The 26,411-nt window shown below is 38.9% G+C and overlaps 1 protein-coding gene across 6 annotated transcripts in view; it reads left to right on the top strand.

Moving 5' to 3' along the window:
* Tenm2 (teneurin transmembrane protein 2) overlaps nt 1-26,411 on the top strand; it is a 1,247,217-nt gene that overhangs the window by 371,918 nt on the left and 848,888 nt on the right. For all 6 annotated transcript variants that reach the window (XM_016005141.3, XM_076578168.1, XM_006971630.4 and 3 more), the window contains exon 4: nt 5,676-5,951. In XM_016005141.3, coding sequence (XP_015860627.1) covers nt 5,676-5,951 — 276 coding nt within the window. The remainder of the gene's footprint in view (nt 1-5,675; nt 5,952-26,411) is intronic.

Genomic DNA, 26,411 nt, shown 5'->3' with positions numbered 1-26,411 from the left:
CCATCATAGAGAACTGTTCTGCCTCACACTTGTTTCTGATTGCACACTGCTGTGGAGGTGGAAGTGTACAACCCTTCTAACAACAGCATGTATTTGTGGCTTTCTCCTGTCTGTTCCTGTTGGTGTTTGCAGCTTGCACGTTTCTATACTGCTAGCTCTGTGATGCATGAGGGGAAAGGAAATTCAACTACTGTGGAGTGCTTCAGATCCAAGTACATTGATAGATCTATGCTCTTCTTTCTCCCTTCCAGAATATTATGTGTTAGATTAGTCAGGTTTCTGTTGTGGTAAAGTGCCCAAGAAAAACTATTTAACAGAGGAATGATTTGCTTAGACACGGGACTTCAGAGGTGTCAATCTGTAACTGGTTGGGTTTGCTGTCCCTGAGCCTGTAGAGAGACAGAAAAGCATAGCATTAGTGAATGTGGAAGAAAACACTGCTGGCCTCATGGAGACCAGACACAGAGAGGGTATAAGTGGGAAGACAGGAATGGAGAGGGGCGGTCTGAGGACAAGATGCATCCTTCAAAGTCATGCTATGCAGTTACCACTTCTTCCAACCTGGCGCTCTATCCTAATAGACCATTCTGTAGGAACTGGACTAGTCATTGATAAACTAAGCACCCTGAGTATCCAGTTACTTCTCAACAGTGCCACCAACAAGAAACCAGCATTTTAACACATAAGCCTTCCATTCAATTTTCAAACCATAGCATATGGCTTTATATGTAATGTCTAGGAACTGCATCTGTCCCTAGTGAGAGCAGCAGAGATAAATGGGTGTAGACACTTCATCGAGGCCCAGAACCAGAAAGTGTTGAATTCAGCGTTGAAAGTTCGTAGGAACACACCATTTCTGGTTGCTATTGTTTATTTGGCTCCATTTTGATTCTGTGGCCTTCTCTTGAAGTTCAGAATTTTCTTATAGTTACATTTATTGGCTGCATGAAAATCTTCACTTTTCCTAGCTTCATGACTTAATGTCTCATTGACATTGTCTTCTTCTCTGGCATCAGCACGCCACTGATAATGTAGCTACTCATGGATATGTGAAGAGACAGTTATAACAAATGAACGTGGGAGGATGGAAACCAATTTTATTAGTGGTCATTAAAGATTGTTCTGATACAACAACAGTTCTATTTGCTGAGGTAACTTTATTTGTTCACATCCTGGGCCTTAGACTATAGCATTTAAATGATAAGCATATTCTTCTGCATTGCATTCCCTCCATTACTACAGTTAACTTTTATGTTCTTGCCCCTCATAGTAGAAAATTTTTTCCAGTGCTGACATTTTCAGTGCTATTTGTATACTCTGGTATTACCATGGCATGATAATTCTGACTTAGCTACACATGTGCTTCTCCTCGTTAAAGGTTATTTTGAAGTGTGAGAAGTTGGTGAAGACTTAGAAAATAAAGCCACAACCATAATGCATGGACATATCTTTCCTCCAACTTGCATTCTTGAATGTAACTAGTGGGTCAAAGGACAGCCGCCAGTACCTGTTGCTAGATTTCTCTCTGAAAGTGTTGTCAAAATCTGGGTTATGATTAAAAAAGGGCCACAAAAGACCCAACCATCTCAGTAAGAAAGTTATTTGAAGGACTTGTGTTTCTTCACTGTGATGAATATAATAGATTTTACACGATTTTTATCCCTATATTTTAAATTTTACCAAAATCGTCAGATATAAATATCATAGGTTCTGCTTGACTATTCATCTGGAAAAATATTGAATCTAGTCTTCTATCATATGGTCAATTTAGTGACAAATCTATGAAATATGTATGTAAGATGAAATGAGCCAGACAGATCAGGCATATCTGGTGTAGTCAATAGTATCAGGGAAGCTGGAGGCAGATGTAGGGAAAACATGTGTTCTTTGAATATGGAGGTAGTGTGCCTCCACTTTCTATTTCTACAAGGTTATAAAAAGGAATGAAGGATTGACTGGTTCCCACTACATATCTTAGCTTGGAGAGTCACACAATGACTGGTGTCTCTCTTCCATTCAAAGCTACCATGGAGCTTAATAAAGACATAATTACACAAGATGAATTAAAGCAAAATCAGCTTTCCATCAATGAGCAAAGCACAACAAAGCAACAAGTTGATGTTATTTTAATAATCCCCCATAGCCTTTTCAGTTCTGAGCAAAGGTGCATAACATGGGTTGCAAGTTGTAAGATGAATGGCATGAAACATGGTTGTCTAACATCAACTCATACAAAACAATGCACAGAAAACTTGAGTACAGTAAGAGCAGGCTGAAGAAGTCATGATAATTTCTCAGTGGAGAGATGCTTACCTCTCCAAGCGTTCATTCCACACACATGAGCATCTGGCAAAACAAGCTGTGAAGAAAGGAAGAAGTGGACCCTAGGTGACCTTTCATGGTTCTCTGTCCTTCCTCTGTAGGGTATTTATTACTGCATAAATTGCATTTTTATGTGATTCTTTGATTAATGTCTTTTTCCCAATTAGACTGTAAATGTCAAAGAACTATTTTTACAATGCTCAGTGTTATGTCCCCAATGTCTACCATAGCAGAAGGAACAATAAATAATCATTTAATAAATGATAGACCAAGTCCCCCCCTCCCATTCTATTATGTGTGGCTCACCAGCTTCATGTAGTAAGCCAGGAATCCTGAGAGAAGCTTGGCCCAGACTTTGCCTCTGGTAATTAGAAAGAAACTCTTGTTTGTGTATTAATGGTAAATAGAAAGATAACAAAGTAGGAATTATATAGAAACTTGCATTGGTGAGGAAATATATTCAAAGAACATTTTAGGATGTCTCTGTAATGTTACTTGTATGCATGATTTCAGAGTTGGCCATTTTATATTGGACAGACAATTGGTATATTCTTACCTGGGGAAGACTATTTCTCTAGGGGGTAATTTCTTGAGGAAATACTTTCTTTTTAGGAGAAAATCTTCAATTCTCCTAATACACTATGAAGTTATTCATATGCCTTTTTCCTTGAGTTGAATATGGCACATGCAATTGTCTGCAATGGTCCTTATTGATAGCTCAGAAGCTTGAAGCTTGAAGCTGAAACCTTAAAAATAGAATTTCTCTGTCTTACCATTTATGGCTACTTTAAATCGTCTAAAATTTATAGGAGACCCATGATGACTCCAACTTTAGTGTAGAGTAAGAAAAATACTTTGCATTTGTTTTCTGATGTGTTTTATAAGCAAAGGAAGGGTGTCATGATTTTTCGACTATTGTCCTTGGCCTGGGCTTACTTAAACTTGGTACACCACCATGAAGACCACAGGGGACATAAGTTGCTCTGAACACAGGCATCATTTTCTTGAATAATTGCTTCTTTTCCTTCAAAGTTCTTTGAATCTCAGACTAAATAATATAACTATACACAAAGTTGCCCTAATATATATTCTATTTAAAGAATAGGAACAGAATGCTAAATATAATCACACACAAAATTCAAAAAAGGTGTATTTGAGTTTAGGTTGGTTTCGTTTATTCAGAAAACATGAAGGAATATATTTCATTCACTCTAAAGACAAGATGGAAGAATGTCAATATTAAACAATTATTTCCAGTTACTATAGAGTGTGGAATGCAATTACAGAAAAAAAAGGGTCTTGTAACATTTGGGTATATATGAAGCCAGTATCTTCTCTTTCATACACTATGAGACTCAAACTTACATGTTAGCGTCTAGTGACGAGGATTGGAAAACACTGGGCAGAGAATTTCACAGCAGCTGACAAACTGCCCTTAGAGAATATAGCAACACTCAGATCTGTAAGTAAGAGCTTCCATCTCCCCTCATGGGTAGTAGATGATCACCCTATGTGGCAGGAATTTGTACTTGGTTTGCTCTCCAAGGAATAAGGCTCACCCTGCAGAGACAGTTACCTGTAGAATTGGGTTTCATTTCCTGTACATGGTGAAAAATGCCCATTGGAGAGCATTGTATCCAGAAGAAAGGAAAGCCAAAATTCAGAATAAAAGTACATGTATCTGTTACAAACTAGAAGAATGCTAAGTTCATAGAATAGTTGTTCTTTAGCCTAAAAGCTAATAAATGATACCACGTATATGGATTATTTTATAGTATCGAGTTTTATCACAAAGTTCCAGTAATGAATGATGGGGAATGGCATATGTAGAAATGATTAAATTTCTCCAATAATGGTGTTACAAGATTTTCTCTACTGATAGTACAGAAGTGCATTTCTTCACTGCCTTTGTCCCAGGGTTATAAACTAAATAAAGACAAAAGAAACCAAATCAGAAATGGTGGCCCAGACCTCCCAGCACAGTGGTGGCTGAAGCAGGAGGGTCATAAGTCTGTGGCTAGCCTGGGCTACACAGAGAAACTGTTTCTCAAAACACAAAACTCAACAAAAATAAAGGCAGAAGAAATCTAATTTCTATCAATACATGCAGGGAGCCAAATGATTCTATCTAATCATGGAGCTGATTAATTATTAAGCATAAAATATCAATAGTATTTAATGTTAAAAAAAAAAAAACGCCAAGAAGGTATTTCCAGGTTAGCCATTGAATGTTCTTTGACCTTGTAGAAAAACACAGGCTGGGGATTCAGACAAATGAAGACCCCTGGATCTGCAGTGTTCCCAGTTATAACTTTATTCACAGCCTTTTTCTTTGTGTGTTTGTGAGAATACCAACAACTGGCCCATTGGAGATTTAAATTAGATAAGTCTTACAAACCGCCTGGCCTGTTCTCCAGTGGATGGCAATGTCCATGTTCAATCAACAGCCCTTCTCTTTGCTTTTCATCGACTCGTATCCCCAGCCTCACACTGCTGACATGAACACACGTTTGCCTTCCATAGTAAAGCCTGCTAGTGCTTTTAAACTTTATTATCCATCAGAAATTCTGTAATATGATTTAGGAACAGCAGTTCTACCTCTCTACCCTTTGTGAGTGGCTTGTTTTTAAAAATCAAACCAGTGATCAAACACGTTAACAAATGAGGAAACAAACATGCCGTCCTTTGAGTAACATGACATTCCTGAGAGGAATTTTAGGTGTTAACACCCAAATACAGATGTGCTGCCTACAGCTGGTATATAAGAAACTACCACCCAAAGAAGCAGTGCCCAGAGGACCCGAGGCCTTCAAGCTGCACTCATATTTATTAGAGAATGACCTCTGGTGGCGTCAAGACACATTGCTCGGGGATCAGATTTGGGTTTTGTAACCATGGAAGTGAGTGACATTGAATGAGTCATTTGAAGTCTCTAGTCTTAGCTTCCTTGTATAGAAAGTAAACTTCGATAATATTATCTATAAAAAATATGATTATGATTTTCCAATACAAACAAAATTTACCAAATAAAACATACACAAGTAAATATTTGGTGTCTATTAATGGTGGTGAGTGCAGTGCTTTGATGGCTCACGGTGGTGTCAGATGGCAAAGATCTCAAGGTGGTGTCAGATGGCAAAGATCTCTGAAATGAAGTCTGGGCCACCTGTGCTGAATGGATTCATGCTTGGGTTTGTTTCCAATGTACCCCAGTATCCACTGAGTACCCCTGTCCAAAGCCTATATCTGTATTTTTTAGAAAACCACATACATCCATTAGACTTGTGGGATGCACTTCAAGCTTGCCCAGCATCCTCACAGAGTAAACCTCTCCTGTGTTGCTGTCGCTCTAGGGACTAACTTCACCCTGGCGGAGTTGGGGATCTGCGAGCCCTCCCCTCACCGAACTGGTTACTGTTCCGACATGGGGATCCTCCACCAGGGCTACTCCCTGAGCACTGGGTCTGATGCCGACTCGGACACCGAGGGAGGGATGTCTCCGGAACACGCCATCAGACTGTGGGGACGTGGGATAAAGTCCAGGCGCAGCTCCGGCCTGTCCAGCCGTGAGAACTCAGCCCTTACTCTGACTGATTCTGACAATGAAAACAAGTCGGATGACGAGAACGGTAGGCCGGTTCTGAAATACCTTTGCATGCTCTGTGCATCGCGTTATGGGGGACTTAAGGGTCCTTCTTGTTTTTGTTTGTTTTTAAGAGGTGAAATATCAACCTTGTCTCTCCAGCCCGAGCTGGGGACAAAACAAACGAGATACCTTCTAGCCCACAAACTGGAGAAGAAAGTTTTTAAAGCACATTTTGACGGTAACCCAGTATTCAGATGTAGTCATCTGGTCTCATTAGCAAGTAAATAACCCCATAAAGGAGGGGCTTGATAAGCTATGACCAGTCCTTTGAGAATGTCCTCTTGTGCAAGTTTCTAGGTCTCGGTATTGATTTCCCTTCCCAGTAATAGCAATCTAGGTTTGTTTGAGTTTTTTTGTTTTGTTCCTGTTATTGTTTTTTGTTGTTTTTGCTTCTTTCTTTCTTCCCTCCTTTCTTTGTTTCTTTCTTTCTTCCTTCCTTCCTTCCCTCCTTCCTTCCTTTTTCCTTTCTCTTTCTTTTTTTTTTTTTTTTGTGTGTGTTTCCCATGATGATCTTGAAGAACCCTACCTCATCTTCACCTTTCATTTCCAGACAGCAATGCCTTGTATCCTTATTGAAGATCAAACATGGAGCCTATGGTACAGGGTTTAAAAATGACAAATAGAAGTGTCTTGTCTTCCAAGCAGGCTGCTCCTCTGTGTTCCCTTTCCCTCTTGGTACCTATATAGGTTAATGGCTTCCCGAATCTTCCATCACAAATCACTGTGGCCCATCTATCAGCTTTGTAGGTGAGTTTTAATGAAGCCTTGAGGATTAAATGCTTCTGGCCATTAAGCAGCGAATACAGGGAAGCCTGCGCAAAGCCATTAAAGAGATAAGGTGTTTATTTGTGGATTTCCACAAGATTCATAACAGTGTTTAGTCAAAAACATTTTTTTAATAAAAAGATAACTTACTTTAGGTACAGTGGAATTCTGAAGAAAATTTCATATGTTCTGTGTTATGAATAGACTGCCTGTTTGCTAAAAGAGTTAGCATTAAAATGTTTACAAACATATCAGTTAAGAATGTTTGTGTAAAATCTCAGAAATTTCTGTTAGAGAAGGTGTAAGTGTCTTCCTTCATTGAAAAGAGAAAAAAAATCCAGGCGGGCAAGCTTGTTGTGAACATAAACACATAGATAAAATACCATTTAATCTCACAACTGTGTTGGAAATATACCATTTCCTGGGTGATTCACATATGTTCAGAAAGATGGCACTTTGTTGCACTGAAGTTTACTTTTAATTTCAAAATAATTTGTTCTACATTGGAGATGAGATGATGTATTTTACTGTTCTGTTCCTGTAGCTCATCAATGCGAACACTCAAGGAAAATTTGCACTTGACTCCTTTTGAATTTTTTTTTGAATTTTATTTTATTTTACAATATAATTTAATTCTACATATCAGCCACGGATTCCCTTGTTCTCCCCTCTTCCCACCCCCTTCCCCTTCCCCCCAGCCCAGCCCCCCCCCCCCATTCCCATCTCCTCCAGGGCAAAGACTCCCCGGAGGATTGAGATCAACCTGATAGACTCAGTCCAGGCAGGTCCAGTCCCCTCCTCCCAGGCTGAGCCAAGTATCCCTACATAAGCCCCAGGTTTCAAACAGCCAACTCATGCACTGAGCACAGGACCCGGTCCCACTGCCTGGATGCCTCCCAAACAGATCAAGCCAATCAACTGTCTCACCTATTCAGAGGGCCTGATCCGGAATCCTGACACTTGGCACATTCAACACTCTGAGGGGCTTGTCGCTTAAGAGATTATTCTAAAAAGTTTCCATGAAGATATACACCAAACCCATTTACTGATGTCCCTGCTAAACTTTGGCGTGTGTCAGAGACTATTTAAATGGAAGCAGTTGGGTTGTCTACTAACAAAATCACTGCAATCCAAGAAATTGCAACATGTTTTCAGTAAGGCACTTGAGAAAATCTCCCATGGTTGGCATTCTCATAACTATACAGGGATCCATCTATGTTGTGCTTTTTGTACATATTTATAGACTCTCCGCCCTCTTAAGTGATTTATACATAGTTCTTGAAAATATCCTTAAGCAATAAAAAGAGATTTCTGCTGAAGCTGTGTGAACAACAACAAAAAATTAAAAAAAAAATACTTGTCATGAATTTACCTAGAACTGCTGTGGAAATTTTTTGTAATTAATTGTGTATTTGATAGACAAGGAATCTTCTCTTTTAGCCAGAGTGATTGCGATGCATGACATTTGAACATTTTATACTCAGGGCAAGTCTCCATATGTTCCTGAATACTGATGGGAACTAAACCCTTTGCTACAATATCTTGATTTTTTTCCCTTTGATACCAGTTATAATGCAATCAGAATCTCATAAGGAAAAATACACTTGGAGACACTATTCTGTTCTGTAGATGAGTGCGCTTGGCAAATTCTAAAGGTAATACTAATGCCAGAGTTCAAGCTAGGTCATGCTATTTTAAAATATATAGATGGACGGTCTTTTCTTTCCCCTTTCAAAGAATCATTAAATATTTCATATATGCTAAGAATATATCTAATGCACCCCTTTTCTCTCGTTTTTGGACAGAAAAATAAAATATTGCATATATTGTAGCATAAATTCTTCAAAATACACAAAGTGAGGCTCAAGGAAACCTGCAGGCCGAGATGTTAACTTCACTAAACTTCTCACTCTTTCTCTCTGACACATTCTGTTTAGCTCACAGAGAAATCAATGCTTTTTCACATCGCTGACTTTATGAAGTTTGGGAATGTATTATCATATAGATTGACGGTTGCCCACCGGTTCCACACCACAGAATGGATGCTCACAAAGCCGCCATTAATTTCTACACTTGTACCCAGCCATGGCTTCCTCCATAATAAACACAGTGTCCTTCAGAACCAAATCAATAATCTTTTAGCTATGCCTCTCTTGAAGGGGAAGTCATAAAATTCGTGCTTTGAGGAGGAAGCCCACCAATTCCCTTTTAAATGGTAAGGATACATGAGCAGGAAGGTTTTCTACAGGGTTCTACATTTGTAATTTCTTTTGTAAGGTGTGATCTTGGGCTACAAAGATATTTCAATGTTTATTTAAAAGCTTCTTTTTAATACCCTAATTGTAGTTTTGCTAAGCATAGTAATCAAAGAATGACAGCTTTCAGGACCCCATATCCCATTCTTGATTCTTAAGTGTGAGTCTATCCTTCAAAATCACATGGTAAAACCTGAGTTTGTCAATAGTCTTTCTCAGGTGAGTGTTGGTTGAGTTTCCCATATGCTGTGGAGACACAAATAGCCCACTGAAAAGCCTGCCAGTCCCAAGTACACTGAAAACCTCCCTAATGTTATTTATTTATTATGATATTTTTTGAGGTATAGATGCTACAATGTTTGCACTATCCTCAGCTCTGTATTGTGTCTGTAGTTAGCATTGCACTGGGTTGAGCAGGATTGCTTTAAATAGATAAAACCCTCGGGTTCAGGGACTCTTATCAGGCTCTTTAACTCTGGCTTGCAGCTAATGATGGCTTGGCTAGAAATGACAATGAGAGTTGAGAACAGCTAGGTTTTCCTGTGTGAAATTTGACCGCATCTGTACAAAGGGCTTTCCCAGGGACTTTAAATTAGAATCATACTTTTTTTTTCAGTAATAAATGTCCCACTTAAAATACGGCCTCTTGAAGGCTCTCTGTATCACCTGAGTTGCGGAGAAAATGGGACAGTCACTAATACACAAGAATAACTAATTGCCTCCTTAAAGATGCAGTGCAGCACACACTGGAAAAAAATCTGGTCTATGTATTCTTGACTCCCTTAGGCAGTTTCTTCACCTTGGGGACTTAAAAATATCCATGGGGCTTCTTTTCTTCTCTTTTTCTTTTTCTTTTTTATTTCTATTCAGCATAATCCTAGTTTCAGTTGCTTTATTGGAAATCTAGAGAGAAAGAAAAAAAAGAAAAACTTGCTTACAGAATAGAAAATCAGAAATTATAGAAAACTCAACTTAGCATTAGTAAAGACATTAAGAAATGCATGCCCCCCCCCACTTGCATCAAAAGCAAATAAGAATTAGATTCATGTCCCTCTCTTATAGTTAGGAGGTTTATAATTTTTATAATGCAATTTGAGTTTGAAAATAGAAATGTTGAGATGATTTCATTATATGTCATAAAAGCTGGTTCTTGGAACATAGAGGCTATATGGAGTGAATGTGTGGGACACTGATCTATTAGAATGTGAGTCCTCTTGGCAAAGGACAGCAATACATCTGTGCCTTCAGTGGAGTACCACATGCTCAGGTGCTTCCTGTTGTTAGCTATGACCAGAAATATGAATCCCAAGGCAAGGAGTCTTCTTTAATATGGGGACAATTCAGGCTGTTACCATCAAACAAACTTCATTCATTTACTATAAAGTGTTACCTCTTTAGTAACTGTAATATTAAAGTATCCATTAATTTAGCAAATCGAAGACCCACTGATTTTAGTTTCCACCCCTACTTTATTAATCTGTCCATCACAAATAATTGTTTTGTATTTTATGATCCACTGCATTCATTTCTTCTTCCTTCTGTCACAGTGACATTTACAGAGGATGCCTAAATTAGACACAAAAACTCTTTATTAGCTGCAGACATCACAAAGATTCATAATTTTGCTCTTAAGAGGAAACAGTCCAATTGTGGCAAAAATCCTCATGACAGGGACTGCAGAGGGACATGTCTGGAAGGAGATGCCGCTCCTTCCTAAGGGAACTGTTAGCAGTTAACATTTGTTGAAGGTGAGGGTGTCTTTTCCTTAACTGTTGTAGCCACTGAGAAGTAGCTTATGCTCCAATAAATTATCTTGTGCCTGTGTATACACAAACAACAGTGAATAAATGGGGCAGGATATGCACAGGCACAGACACACTCACACACACACACACACAATATGAAAGTTAGATGGAGACTTCTTGCGAGGAAGACAGGTCTCATCAGAGGAACAAAGGGCATGAGAGATTATCAGGGGCACAGATAACTAAAGTGTAATCCATATACATGCAAAACTGTCAAAGAAAAAAAACAAAGATTTTTTCCCACAGAACATAAAGAAAGAATGTATTTTAATTCCTTGAAACAAAATCTCTCTCTCTCTCTCTCTCTCTCTCTCTCTCTCTCTCTCTCTCTCTCTCTCTCTCTCTCTCTCTCTCACACACACACACACACACACACACCAAAGACAACAGAACATCTTTCAAGGTATTTAATGACAATTAACTAAAATTGTTTTAAATCTTTTTCTTATACTTACAAATTTGTAAAAGTAATATTGACAAAGAAATGTATTGAGCAGGCTAAAATTTGATTGAAAAACTGAAGGATATGGGAATAAATGTCACAGTTCTATAGTCTTGAAATTCTTGAATGAATGACCCCATTTTAATGACAGGTCCAATTCTATGAAGGTTTATTAGTAAATAATTGGAAACGTCTTGGTGCCTAAACATTTTTAAAGAGAGTTTGAAATAAATGATTATCACAAGGCTAATTCATAGCTGATAAAAGTTCTGATAACCAGAAATAAAATTAGGAGTTTTCCATGGTCACATGGCTGGATAGTTAGAAAGAGGTGGAAGGACTGAGGGTGTCCCTCTGAGTGATTTTAAAAAATGAAACTACTGGGAAATGAAGCAATATGCACATTACGTCAAAGTAGAAGAGTGTGTTTAAGGATGTGAGCTGTGTGCCTCATTTCAGTACTGCACATTCACTTCATAAACCTCAGTGACATAGTCTCTCTCTCTCTCCCTCTCTCTCTCTCTCTCTCTCTCTCTCTCTCTCTATATATATATATATATATATATATATATATACACACACACACACACACACACACACACACATAGTTTCTTTTCTTTGGTGTTTTCTTTCAGGTAATGCTCCCAGGGGCGATCAAGCACTGGCTCCATTCAATAAATATAATAAATAAAACGGAGTATAAGCTTTACTTTGGCAAGGGCAGCCGTGATTATTACACATGTAATCTGCAGGCCTTCAGGGAGACATTGGGCTGGGTGGATAATCATTGGGTTTTAAGCTTCAGAGTTCCTGGTATCAGCGCTGTGACTTTCACTGGACTGGGGAAGGATCTGAAGGTGTATGAGGTGGATGTTTCTGGCAGAGCAAAACTGGAAGCCTCTTTGGTCCAAAGAATCTAACTTTTTCCCCTACCCACCCACCCACCCGCCTACTGCTTGTCATGGCTTCATTCAGTTGTTTGTCAAGAATCAAATTAAGAGATGGGAAAGATGCACCACAAATCAAGTATTAGCATTATAAATAAAATGAGTCAGACATAAGAGCATATAAATTTCCTACAGTCAAATAAATCAGGATGAACTTGCATGGAAAATAATACCAAACTAAAGGGGATCTGAGAACACTGGCCACATAATGAGATATTTTAATTAGCCATTCTGAAACTGGGACACAGCGACTGGAAGGAGAAACTTCCGACTGATAGATTTGTAAATAGAATAGAAATTGCAGACAGGTGGGCATTTAATTTTGAGTACTATTTAATGCTAGCTGAAAGACCTGCCTAGACAATTGTCCTTGCCTGGTTTCCCTAACCTCGGTTTAAATTATGTCAAAGAAGTCCCAAGACAGAAAAGAGTGGTTTATGGGAGAGTCATCAACAACAGGGCTCGTGAACTGTAGTTTTCAGGTTGGATAGAGCCCATGTAGTGATTATATTTAATCAATGCAGTGTATAAGAAAATAGATTAATGACATTGTACAAGAGAGATAGGATATATTAGGATTTTTTTTTTTACTTTTGCATAGAAAAAGAAAGGAGGGCGTATTTATTTGTAACTTCTCTCAAAATATGAGTAGTTTGGTTCCAGGATTCCCTCTGAACAAATCTGGGTGAGATATAATAGGGCCAGCTGATGTAAGCAGGACCCACATCTTTGAGCCTACCTGAGCTCCCTGGAGGCTACTCCATAATTTAAGGCTTTCCTTAATGTGTGTACATACTTGAGTTAACAACATTGACCTAAGTACAAGCTTTATGCATATCAGAGATAATCAAAACTGTAAAATGCAAACTAGAGGCCAGAAATTTTAGCTCCATTGGAAGTATGCTTAGAACAGAGGTTATTCTGTTTTGTAAGCATGGCTCCTCAGCAAGGTGGGGTTGATGGTGGTATGGCGTGTTTCTAAAATAGTTGTAAGGCATTTCAAATTAAGTACTTCAAATCAAATTGAATTGAATGAATAACTGTTTAATTTAGAAAGTACTAATATAATTGTGTATCACTATGAATGCATGCCTGGTAACTATGTCATATCCATCTTCTCAAGTAGACACTCTGACGCTTTGAAATGTCAAGTTTAGAAATCGTTAACATGTGTACTTAAATCTATTTTAATCTGAAAGTATATATAGGTGGGGATTTAGCAAGGAGATGGACAGAATCCTTACTTTAAAATTTAGCTGCCATAGCAGGTTTCAGGAAAATCCCAGGGCTTTTCAAGAGAACACCACTTAAAGCAGAAGAAAATGGCTTAGTACTAAGTATTGTCAGCAAATGTTTATAGAGCCTGATAAGATGAAGTGAAAGGCTACAAGGTCAAATATAGGAAGAAAAATGCCTTGATCATCATCAAACCTCAAGCATTCTACAGGAAAAAGGACACAGGATGAAGGTGGCTAACGCAGAGTTGTGAGCAAGTGGAAGATAGAAATGATGTTTTTCAAGCTAAAAATGTTTTCACCAGTGGACACCCATGATGAGTCCTGGGTAGGTCTCCCCTCCTCTGCAGTAACCTTCCAGTTGTCTTACCATTCTAGGATGTGTGTGATGAAGAAAGGATAATTGAAATACAAGTGTGTTTACAAATGAGATAGAATTGAGATTGTTGCGTTAGCATTCTTTGGAGAAAAGTAAATTAAGGGTTTATCTTTGTGGAAGGTTTGTGCTCACCTGGGGAGACTAGAAAAGACTGACAGGATAGCAATATTACTGCTTGTATGAAACATAAATGGGCATGCAATTCTTTCTTTCTTTGAGCATATTTGATCCCAGCCCTGAAAACAGCAAGACCCTACCTTAAAATGAACTTGTCTTAGTATTTCATTCTACACTCTTTAAATTCATGACATTTCCAGTTTTGAGTATGTTTTAAAACACACATCATCTACGAACATATTACAAATATGTGACAGATTATGTAAGCATAAAAAGGAAAGTGTTGCAAGCAAGTTAGATATTATGTTTGCTGTGAATTGGAGTCTTGGTAGCCAATGTGCCATTGGAATCCTTGGACAATCCCTTATATCTTGGCAACACATTAAATTTCCTTTCATGTGGTTTATGGTAATATAAGTTGATCATACATTTAACAATTTTATACAACTCTTATTCTCTTAATTTCTTATATCGACTTTTACTATTTATACAAATAGATACAAAGTTTTTATCCCACATACATTTATAAGGAATTTTTGTCTATGTATTTGATCAGAGTAACATAGCTTTAACAGTATATATTTTAGGTAGCTTGAAATGCAATTGGGAATCATGTGACTGAAAACTGGATGATGCATATTGTAAATGAACAAATGCAGGGGAGTCAGGTGGTTGGAGCTTGGCATTAGGGTGAAGATGATGATATTTTAGAGAATTCAATCTCCCAGTAACTCCAAACCTTTTAGAGAAGAACATACATACATCACACATGTATTCCATATTTATAAATATATATAATATACCTATGTTCATATGTATGACTAGGAAAGTACAATAGTTTGAATCAATGGTATCAGAAAGAAAAGCAATAACCCAGAAAGGAGGAAGCTAGGAATCCCTTATTAATGAATGCACCTGCTTGTTGGCATTTGAACTAGGAGAAATTAAAATCTGGCAATGCTGCAAATATTTGTAATTATGGAAGTAATATTTGAGAAGCAGATGGTTTGAAGATAAGTTATAAGAAAACTGGAGTAGATGCTTAATTCTGTACTCAAGATTGGGGAACATGACTGATAATGGGTCCTTATTTGCTTACATTCTCAAAACAGTATTACAATGACTACCAGGCTGTTGTTTACAATCATTAGTCAAATGGTTAATAAGTAATATCAAATATTTCTCTGTACAAGGGAAATGGTCATACTATTATTTTTCACAGGAATATTTAGTGTGTTGTAGGTGAATATTGGCTAGCTCTATTCCAGGTAAATCGTAGTTTTTTGAAGATTAGCTTTGCTGTTGCTTCATGAGTAATCTCTCATGCAATTTGCTTAATTGCTCCTGTAACTATAGTTATGTCTCCCTTCTCATCACTAATCTATGATATTTTTATCTCTCATGTTTTTTAATCAGGCTTGAAAGGAATCTATTTATGTTTCTTACAAGCTTTCTACTTTGCCTTTACTGTTTGTTTCTTCCTCATTAAGTTGATCTTTATTATATTTTCAACTCCACCAGTTTAATATTTGAAGTATATTTTGTGGTTATTTTTCTAACTGTGAGATAAGCAATTATTTCTGGTACTTTTAACCTTTGTTATTTAATAAGACTATGTATATCATGTCCTATATAACCTGATTGGAAATACATTCTCCATTAGTTTCTAAAGAGTCTCAGTTCAATATAGACTTTAAAAGTAAAAACAGATTCAGATTAATACCAAATGCTTCTGTTGGTAAGAAATTAACAAGTGCTAGAGGCCCCCCCCTTTTTTTCCCCTGAAACAGGGTTTCTCTGTGCAGCTTTACGCCTTTCCTGTAACTCTCTTTAGAGACCAGGCTGGCTTCAAACTTACAGAGATCCACCTGGCTCTGCCTCCCAAGTGCTGGGATTAAAGGCGTGCACCATCACCACCTGGCGAGGCCACTTTTTGTTGTTATCTTTTTGTGATACATCTATGCATGTGGACTATATTGACATATATAGAAAATATGTGACATATTGTCATGAAAAATATATTTAAAATATATGTATAAGTACAAACTGTACAAATATATGATGAATAAATAGTACCAATCACTTTGTATTAGACATAACCATAGTCCATGAATTCATGATTGTGTTTTTCAGTCTGTATGTCTGTATAAAGTTAGAGGTTTGGCAGTGTAGCTAAATGGTAGAACATTAGCGTCCCATGCTCAAGGATTTTCATTCAATCCCCAGCACCTTAAAAAAAATAAGGAGAGGACCTGAGATCTGACATGCTCTGAGCTGGTATCATAGTTTACAAACCCTCACATAGTCCTTTGTCCCCAGTAAATGTACTCTAAACATTTTCTCCTGGCATCATTTTTTTCCTGCAGAAATTAAAGAGCACATTGTATTTCTTTAGGCTAGCGTATGTTCCTAATTTCCTCCATCAAACATTTAGCTTGATTCTATTTTAGACACAATAAATAGTAGCGTTGATTATTTTGGGGGTAAATCCTAAAAGAGTTAGAGCAGATAGGTATGCCTGGTTAACATGCTTCTGATCACTTTCCGAACAAGAACATACATTCTTGCACTGACACTGTGTGAGATCCACCTGCTACACATGCCACTGTGGTTGTGAGTCCTAAGAAACTGACACTGGCATCTTTCCACTTTGTATGTAACTATGTTTTAACTCTATGTGTCATTTATTTTAAATGAGTGAGGCTGAACAATTGTCTGTACACACTGTCTGTGTGAATTTGTATCTTAGGGGAAAAAAAACAGGAGAATGAACTTTTTCATTTTTCTTTTTTTATTTTATAGTAACTTTTACAATGACCAGAGAGAGTCCTGCTGCTTCTTCTTATCTATACAGATGCTTTAAATATTCATTTATAGGCATGAAATCCAAAGGGGAGGGAGGGAAGGGAGAGAGAAAATGAAAGAGGGAGATGGAGAGAGAGGGGAGAGAGGGAGGAAATAGAGAAGGAGGGAGGGAATAGAGGAGGGAGAGAGAGAGAATGCTAGGGGGAAGGCTGCTGAAAACAGCTGTGCTAACCAAGAAGGAAGAGTGAGCCCTGAGTAGACTGGGCGTTTTGTTTTCATATTTACTATTTCGGTGGTTGCTTAGAATGCAGGACTGCATTTTAGATTGTTAATTTATAGCTACGCAAGGATAGAATTGCATTCCGCACAATGAAAGGAAATTCACATCTACCAAGATAACCTGCCGGGCACCTTGAAGAGATAGCATCCAGCAAATGATGTATTAAATATTCTTAAAACTTCCTCCATCTATGGTGCCTTTGATTCAATGAGGTTAGTAATCATAAACACAGTGGTATTCCTGCAACTGGTATTTTTTTTTTTTTTTTACAAAATAGGTAGTTCTACATGCAAGATAAATATCTCACTACATAAGGAAATACTCTGAAAATAATCATGTGGAAGCAATTACTATTATAATAAGCATATAGCTGTTCTAATATACTGCACTGCTTAATAATTGATGTTATAGGGGAAAAACATACAGAAAAATCTCTATATTCCAGGGCATCCCTCTGTACGTTCAGAATAGAAAAGACCCAAGTGAAATACAGCACAATTAAGAGAATACAGGTTGTCTTCCATTTCCGCTGATCCACATTTTTGACTAGGAACAACAAGGTATGCTGGGAAGGCAGGAAGTCCACAAATCAACTTAATCTGTCCCACTGTGGTAGTTTAGTCCCTCCACAATATAGTCCAATTTATGATTTTAGACCTTGTTCCTACCTCTCTTCTAAATGTATTTTCAGTTGCAACCCAACTGGGATATTTATTCTTTCTAGAGAATACTCTTTATTCCTTCCTATCTATCTGTTTGATTTCTTTAGCATGTGCTACTAGACTTACACCTGCCTATCCATAACATTCCCAATCATCATGAAAGAATTTCCAAACATTCGAGATTCTGTATGAAATCATGGGAAATCTCTGGCTACATGTGAACTACCATCCTTTTGAATTCCTTAGCATGTTATCAAACCCATTTCTTCTAGCTTTTCTTTGTGTGTTGGGGAGAGGGGAGTGGGGAGGGGGGAAGGGAGTTTACACCACAACTGAGAAGTAAATGATTTGAGATAGACTGTGGAGGTAGCAGAGTCAAAACAATAGTGGTATATAGGATGATATAGGAGCTGATGAAACAGAAATGCCAAGGATTTTTAACTTTAGTTATTAGATTCTAAAACACTAAGTTAGTGAATGCCTGGAGATGATGGTGTTTGTGGGACTCAGTCCTAATTTTACTCATGAAGTAAGACAACCAAATAGAAAGGTAAATAGTTGTATTTTATAAAGAATAAAAACTGGAGGACAGGCTGGGGCCAGACCTGTTGGTTTGAGAATCAATAGCATAACAATATGTCTATTTAATCATGGAAGCAGATGAATTCAACAAAGGAGAAAGGTAGAGGAGAGGCTGGAAGCAAACTCTGAGAAGTCCTTAAATGTTGTATAGGAGAGAAAGAACACACAGGAACAATGGAAACTATGCTATGTAGTAACAGCTCTCTTTCTCATCCTTGTATATCTGATTTTTGTTAGGGCTCCTGGGGACTCTACAGTCTCGCTGCCCAAAGTCTCCCATTTTTTTACTCTTCTTGCCTTTTCTTATTCCAAAGGAGATTAGACTAGAAACACCTGATAATTATAGAAAATAAGAGAGAGAAAGAAATTACGAAGGGATGGTCATCCCAGAGCATGAGTACATCTGTCAGTCTTCTTCTTTGGTAATACGGTGTGATGGTTAATTTCATGTCAGCTTTATTGGGATACAGGATGTCCACATAGCTGATTAAAGATTATTTGTGGTGTGTCTGTGGGAACGTTTCTAGAAGAGATTACCATGTGATTTGGTGAGTCAAATAAAATGGATGCCCTTCCAAAGTGTGGTGATTTGGTGTGTGTGTGTGTGTGTGTGTGTGTGTGTGTGTGTGTGTGTGTGTGTGTATGGAGAGAGAGAGAGAGAGAGAGAGAGAGAGAGAGAGAGAGAGAGAGAGAGAGAGAGATGAGGAGAAGGACAGAGACAACATGATGGTTGGCTGCATCATGAGGGAGCTATGATGAGAACAGAAGCACAGGTGGTAATCAATGACAAAGGGAGAAGACAAGTTCCAGTAGCTAGGTAGGTATGTGGTGACAGCCTCCAGTGTTTATGTGTCACTTCAGTTTTCTCAGTAAAATGGAAATTATTGTCCTCAACTGGGAGAACATGGAGGAGGTATTAGAAATTTAAAGAGAGAAGTGTGAAGAGTTGTAGGAGAAGGGAGGATGCTATTTTCCATGGGTGCATATATTTAGATTAGCACTCTACCAACAAATGTAGGCAAAAGAATAAGCAGAATTTGATTTAATAATAGCTCTGCTTTTGCCAGCCTAGGTGTTAGAGACCATGAAGCAGCAGATAGGTAAGAGATTATATAATGATCCACTGTGGAAGTTAAGCCCAGCAAAGATGAGAAGAAGACTGCCAACATAAAACTACTTGTTTGGAGATCCCAGTAGATGACAGTGAAATCTGATAGGATCAGGCTGTAAGAGATATATGAACTAAGGTAAGCCCAACACTGATATGGAGGATCTCGTGTAGCTAACAGCAATGACAAGATATGATGATGACAAATGGATTTCTGGGACTTGATGGAAGATAATATCAGTGGTCAAAAGCAGTTCAAAGAAATTAGAAGGTCATGAAAAAATGTTGCCTATATCTATATCAAAATAGACACAAGTATGGACAAAAGAAATCCATGACCCAAGAGAATGATAAGTGAGCTAGAAGTTGGAATTAATCCCAAATGAAATATAATGGTGTAGTTGCAGTGGGAGTGAGTGACAGCTGTGTGGAGAGGAAATGAGTAACATCCTCTAATAGTGAGAAAGGCAAAGCTGAGGATGTCCCCAGATCCTTGCAGAAACAAACAAACAAACAAAAAGCATTGCCAATGGTGTGAGGGCACAGGATGGAAAAGTTGACACTGCTTGTCAGTACTGTGTGGTCAGGGATGACCTTGGGAGGAAGAGCATTTTCAGTGAAGCATGAATGCTGGTTGTGCACCCAGCCATGTGACTTGAGATATAGCTCAGTTATCGGAGTGCACAGGTAACAGATACAACAAGGGATGAAGGCAGACCAGAAACAAAGGTGCTGAATGTTAAGAGACAGAGAAACGTGGCTGTCTGGATCCTCTCTGCGTGTTTGCTGATGGGAGTGGAAGGACATTCCCAAGTGTGCATTAATTGTTTAATCGGTTGTATTAATGAGCCTGGAAAAATAGTCCCAATTCATTCCCCTTGTTTAAGGCATCAATCATCTTATCAGACTAGAGAAGTCCATTTAGTACAAGGAGCTGGGTTCTTAGGAAATGGGAAGAAATTCTGAGGTAGTTACCACACCTTATCCCTATGTTCCTATATCATCTAGCACATTGGTTTGCAAAATGAATCATAAGAAGGATAATAAGAGGGGAGACAGTAGGATTAAGGAAGGAGGAAAGAGAAGATATATAGGGAAGCTAAAATGGATAGAAGGTCAGGGAAGGCTCAGTAAGGTTAGAGTTTATTAGGGATAGGGTTAGGGTTCATTAGGCTTAGGATTAGGGTTGGGAGTCCTTTGTACATTTGATTCGGCGGCATGGTGAGGAACCAAATAGTCACAGCACATACTTAGTTTAACCTCTTTCCTGTTACTATAACAAAACAACACAAACTAGGTAATTTAAAAATATCTTTCACCGCTCTAGAGGTGAAGTTCAAGGTTAAGGAAACCACACCTGGCACAAGGCCTTTTTGCTTTTTCGTTCCCTGGTAGAAGTCAGAGAGTTCCCACACAGAGGTGGAAGGGCAAGAGGTGCCAGTTCTGCTTTCTAAGCCGCTCACGTAGCTAAGTGCTAACCAGCTCTTACCAGGTCCATCAGCCCAAACTCTTGTCTTGCAGATTTTGTTTCCAGCACATGGATTTTAGAGATACCTTTAAACCACAGCAGTATTCAAAGCCTGTAAATGAAAAGAGTGAGGGAACATGCGTAAGAAGTGTTTTCATTGCACTTTATAAAGGCAAACGTGGAACCCATGAAAAACACGAGGTTACAGTTGTAGCCACCTAGGTTACATGCGCCTATGCTTCAAGATAAGAACCCCCAATCCTTCTCATTTTGAAGACAGTTAATAGCCTTGTGAATTAGCAAATGCGGGGAAATCCAGGGAACAATGACACGATCATTTCTCACCTTCTGAAAAGGGACATATCTCCTGTAACAAGGTATGAGATGGTGTTTTTATCTTCCCTGAAATGGTAGGTTAAGACATGGTATCTGCCCTTAAAACATGCCAGAATGCCAAGTGGATCTCATATACCTTGGCTTCTCTGAAATTTGAATCAAGAGAATGTAGACTCCAAAACATGACACAGGATCATTTTCTCTAGAATCCATTAAGTGGGCTTCTGTGCTTTCAAAACATCAAAGATTTCATTATCACTACCACTGCCTCCCCTAGATAAACTGTGCTACCTGCGCCCTGACCTCCTTTCAGCTTCCAATTTGTTCCTATGAAGAAAATGTAATAAGTATAATCACTGAATGCACTGTGACTGTGTAACATCTAAGTGGGAGGGGCTGGGAAGCTTAAGTGAAAAGAGTAGAGAACATGCACCTTCACATAGTTCTACCAGAACCTAGCCAATCGCAGGAGCAACTGAATTTATTCCTAGATTTCAGTACCATTTTCCCTGATAGAAAAATGAGGGAGGCAAGGCAGGGAGGTGAGTTAACTATAAGGGTTTTGTTTCTTTGTTATTGTCTGAGATACAGCTCCTGTAGATCAGGCTGCCCTCCAACTTGCTCCATAGCCAAGCGTGACTTTGAATTCCTGATCCTCCTGTCTCCACATTCCAAGTGCTGAATTACTGGTATATACCACCCCATATGGTGTATGGTGTATGGGTTTTAGAATGAACAATGTCAGTGTTTGAGTCTTAATTCTGTCTGCCATTAGCTTCATGAACCTGAAGAATTAAGCCAGCTCTGAAACTCTTAGTTTCCTCATCTATATAATGATGAGGTTTAGAAACTGTTCGTCCCTCTTCTTTTTCTGATCACTGAGAAGAAGCATTTCAAGCACAGCGTCATTCACACAGCGAGCAAATGATTATTTTTTGTATTGCTGTTTTAAAATAATTTTCTTTGTTGCTGTATTTAATCAATTTAGACTGCTTTAAAGTTTATAGATTTATCACATGCAAGTGATTCAATTTGATTTCTGAGTCTCCTTCATAACCCTTGGCCATCAAGTCCTTTGGGCAGAAAATGTAAATCCCTGCACTTGCATTGATCCAACACTCAAGGCGATGGAGATTAGATCATTTTCACTTAGGGTGGCTGTCCTCTTTCTGGGAACCTGTCACAAGTGGGAGGTCTGCCTTGTATATCAAACATGAATTCTAGAAGGTGATTTCATTTTTGCTTTCATTTTGCTCTTCAAGGAAAGGAAGTTAAATATTAATTAAGATGTCTAATCCAGTAAATAGAGAAATGCAACCATCCTAGAGTCAGAGAGTTTATGGTAAAAAGAGTTGAGAAGGAATCAAAGCGCATACTGAGCCAGGATGAGCAGAGTAGATGGGGGATCAAAATATGCATGAAGCCCATCGTGGTCTGCGGCCCAGAGTGCCGTTCAGTCTGGGAGAACACTGCAGCATCTCTCATGCTGAACACAAGTCATCAAACATTTATTGAATATCTACTACATGCTGAGAACTGGAAATACAAAGATAAATTTCACATAATCCCTGCCCTCCAGTAACTCATATCCTAGCAGGAAGAAAAAGAGCTGCATGGTGATGGGAAAGCGAATAGCACAGTAATTAAGTCCATTTCTGTGGAATGAGACCATTAGGTAAGGCTTTAGCTTTGTCTCTCTCCAGCCTGTGGGACACATAAAATTGCATCATCTTTGAGCCTGCATTTTTCCTTTGGTAAAATGCAAGTTCCTATATATAAATATGAGTGAATGAGTGAAATGTTTGAAATGGGTTTGATAAACTGCACATACTATTATGTGATTAAGGGCAGCACAAAGAACTCAAGGTTAGGGCCAGGCCTTAAACTAGAGGAAGGTTGTGAAAGGCAGTAGAGAGAAGGTGGCTCATCACCATGAAAGACACAGTAATGCAGTGGATTCAGAGATGCCAGTCTGTTGGTATGACTGGAGAATGAAGAATTCTCCTCCACAGAAGTGGATATGGTATAGCCGGCTGGAAACTTAACTTTAATTGCCTGTAAATGTATTTTTACCTCCCCAGAAAAGCACATGGTCACATGTGTCATTAATCACTTTGTCATTAACAAAGGAATGGGCTGATTGCATTTACATTTGGGGGAACATTCTAACTGGGATCTGTGTTGGAAGACAGAGAAATTTCAGGAAGAACTGGAAGGTTAGCAGATAATAGTTGTCTTCATTGAGGCAATGAAAGCAAAGAAAAGAAGGTGATACAGAGATTTGCGGGTCACTTGACAGTGGTTAGCAACATCTACAAGTGGACAGGGGGCACATGCAGAGATGAAGGATGCCAAGTGATATTAAGGAGTGAAGTGGGGAAACCAGCTTAGAAGAAAGTCATTACGGCAGAGACGAGGAGAAGAAAATGGTACAGGGAAGTATTTTAGTTTTGCGATGTATTGAGTACAGAATTTTTTTGGAACTTCAGTGTAAAGATAAATGGTGAGCGCTTAAAGATGCTTGGGGTGGAACAAGGTGTGGTGTGAGCCTCAGAAAACAGATGCAGAATCATTACCCATAACTTGTAATGGGGACTATGTCAGCAGGTGAGGTGTCCCGCAGAGGGATGCAGGGTGATCAAGTCAAGGGCAGGTTCCTAGAAAAGCTGTCTGTTAGGCGGTGATCTAAGGAAAGTGAGGTTGAAACCAAGGTGGGGGCTCATCAGGTGGGGATACACTCCAAGTCAAGGAGAGGTATCTACCCTCCACCTGGAAAAGAAAAGATCTAGAATATGGCCAAATATCCCACAAGTGGGCAGAATTACTAACTCAGATGAAGAATGAGGAGAGTCCTTTGGATTTGACATTGATAATGGTTGATGGAGCATTCCAGAGTGAGGCAATTGCTGATGCTTAATTAAAATGGTTAATGGGGAGGAGAGGTACTACATGGAAGCCCAAAGCAGGCTGTAAGCTGCCCTGCCTGTCTTGAAGTGGTACCTCCTGCTCAGGAGCTCTTTCTGGGTATTTGGTGTGGTGATATTTTATTTCTGCTGAAATGTGATATTTTATTTGTATGTTAATAAATAAAGTTTGCCTGGAGATCAGAGTTCATAGTCAGCCATAAAACAGAAGTCAGGCAGTAGTAGCACACATCCTTAATCCTATCACATGGCAGGCAGAGTCTCTGTGTGGTCAAGGACGCAGCCAAGCATGGTGACACAGGCCTTTAATCCCAATACCAACTATAGAGACCTGGAGGTCTGTATAGACAGGCAGTGACGAAGAAGAGATGTGGCTGGGCTTAGAGCCAATGAGAAGGCAGAACAGGAAGGCAATAAAGGCACATGTTAGACAGGAAGAAGCTCTCTCACTTGGGAAGCTACGGCGAGGTGGTGAGCTAAGGTTAGTTGGCTTTGACCTCTACGGTTTATACCTCTGTATTTGGCTCTGTGTTTCTTATTTAATAAGACTGTTTAGAAATTTGTCTACAATTTGGAAATTATAGCCGTTAAGTAATGAAACTCTATAACAATATTCATCCTATTCCATCCAAGGGGATGTCAGTCCAGAGCAAGATTACTTAATGGAGAGAAGATGTCACTTGAAATTATTGGATTGTGCTCTATGGATTGTGTTTGCTGGTGGTCATGGGCTGGTCAGTAAGAGCCCATGGCTTCTGTAGCATTTGAAAATTATTGTAAATCAGGGAGTTTTAATCTCTTAAATGGACAGAGTGTAAAATATTGAGAATAAGTCTAACTTACGACGGGTGGTGGTGGCGCACGCCTTTAATACCAGCACTCGGGAGGCAGAGGCAGGCGGATCTCTGTGAGTTCGAGGCCAGCCTGGGCTACAGAGTGAGTTCCAGGAAAGGCGCAAAGCTACACAGAGAAACCCTTACTCGGAAAAAAAAAAGTCTAAGTTACCCAGAAGTTCAAAAATATTCATTTTTATTATTTTAGTTGTATGTATGTGTGTGTCCACATGCATACATGTGCAGGAGTGTAGTACCCAATGGGGATCAGAGTTGTTAGATCCCTTGGAGCTGGAGTTACAGGCAGTTGTAAACCGCCTAACATAGGTGCTGAGAACCAAACTTGGGTCCTCTGCAAGCACAGTACACACTCTTAACCTCCAAGTAATCTGTGCTGTCAAGTACAACCAGAAGTTTTACAACAAAGAGGCTTCAAGGATCCATTTAAAAGTAACTAACCAATGTCTTACAAATTGAGCAAAGTAAGAGTGAAATTCTGTCCTGGAACTCTGCTATTATGAATTTAGGGAATTCCATCTACCTCCTAGACCAGATTAATGTTGAGGGAACTTGGTTGGTTTGGGTTGCTGCAGCTTCCGCTCATCACTATCATTTCCCCACTGGGAAAGGAAAATCCAAGAAGGAAACCGGAACAGGAGAGGATGTATTCCCCTTCCCACTCCACTTCGCATCACCACCCAACAAATGGGTGGCTAATGGCCCATCTTTCTTTCTTTTGATTACTTAATAGAACATGTCATATAGTCCAACAGATTTTTAATAATCCCTGTGAAATAAGATGATGGTGAGTACCATTTTTTTTTTTTTACATAAAAGAAGCCACGTATGCTTAGGTTTGGGATTCTGACAGACTTGGATTTGAATCCTATCTTTTTAATTTAAAACCTGGGTAGCCAGCCAGTTTCTGAAAGTTCCCAAGTTTCTTTTTGTCACCAATAAAAGGACAAAAGAGAATATAAATACTCACTCTGACAGGTTGCTGTGGGATTATGTGAGCCAGTGCATAATATTAGCCTTGCATCTTCCTTGGGTTCTGTGCTAAACAAGATGTGAAAATATAATCGTAGATGAGAAGAACTGCCTCTGAAAAGTGCCTCAAGCTTTAAAGCAGAGAATGCAGTCAGGTACAGTGGCACTCACCTTTCATCCTAGCCCTGGGGAGGCAGAGGCAGGTGAGTGTCTTTGATTTCAAGGCCAGCTTAGTATACATAGCAAATTCCAGGCCCATCAGGGCTACACAGTCTCAAAAAAAAAAAAACAAAAAAAAAAGACCCTGTCTCAAAAAAAAAAAAAAATGAACAAGAAGTAGAGAATGGATGATTCTATACCCACAACATGGCACAGTGATTGTCTATAGAAAGACCGAGTACTGCTGGGTGGTGATGGTGGATGCCTTTAATCCCAGCACTTGGAAGGCAGAGCCAGGTGGATCTCTGTGAGTTCAAGGCCAGCCTGGTCTACAGAGCAAGTTCCAGGACA

The sequence above is a fragment of the Peromyscus maniculatus genome, chromosome 8 (assembly GCF_049852395.1).
Source record: "Peromyscus maniculatus bairdii isolate BWxNUB_F1_BW_parent chromosome 8, HU_Pman_BW_mat_3.1, whole genome shotgun sequence".
In the NCBI taxonomy this organism is placed as follows: Eukaryota; Metazoa; Chordata; class Mammalia; order Rodentia; family Cricetidae; genus Peromyscus; species Peromyscus maniculatus.
Note: the sequence above shows the minus strand (reverse complement) of the source record. Positions and strands in the feature narration are given on the sequence as shown.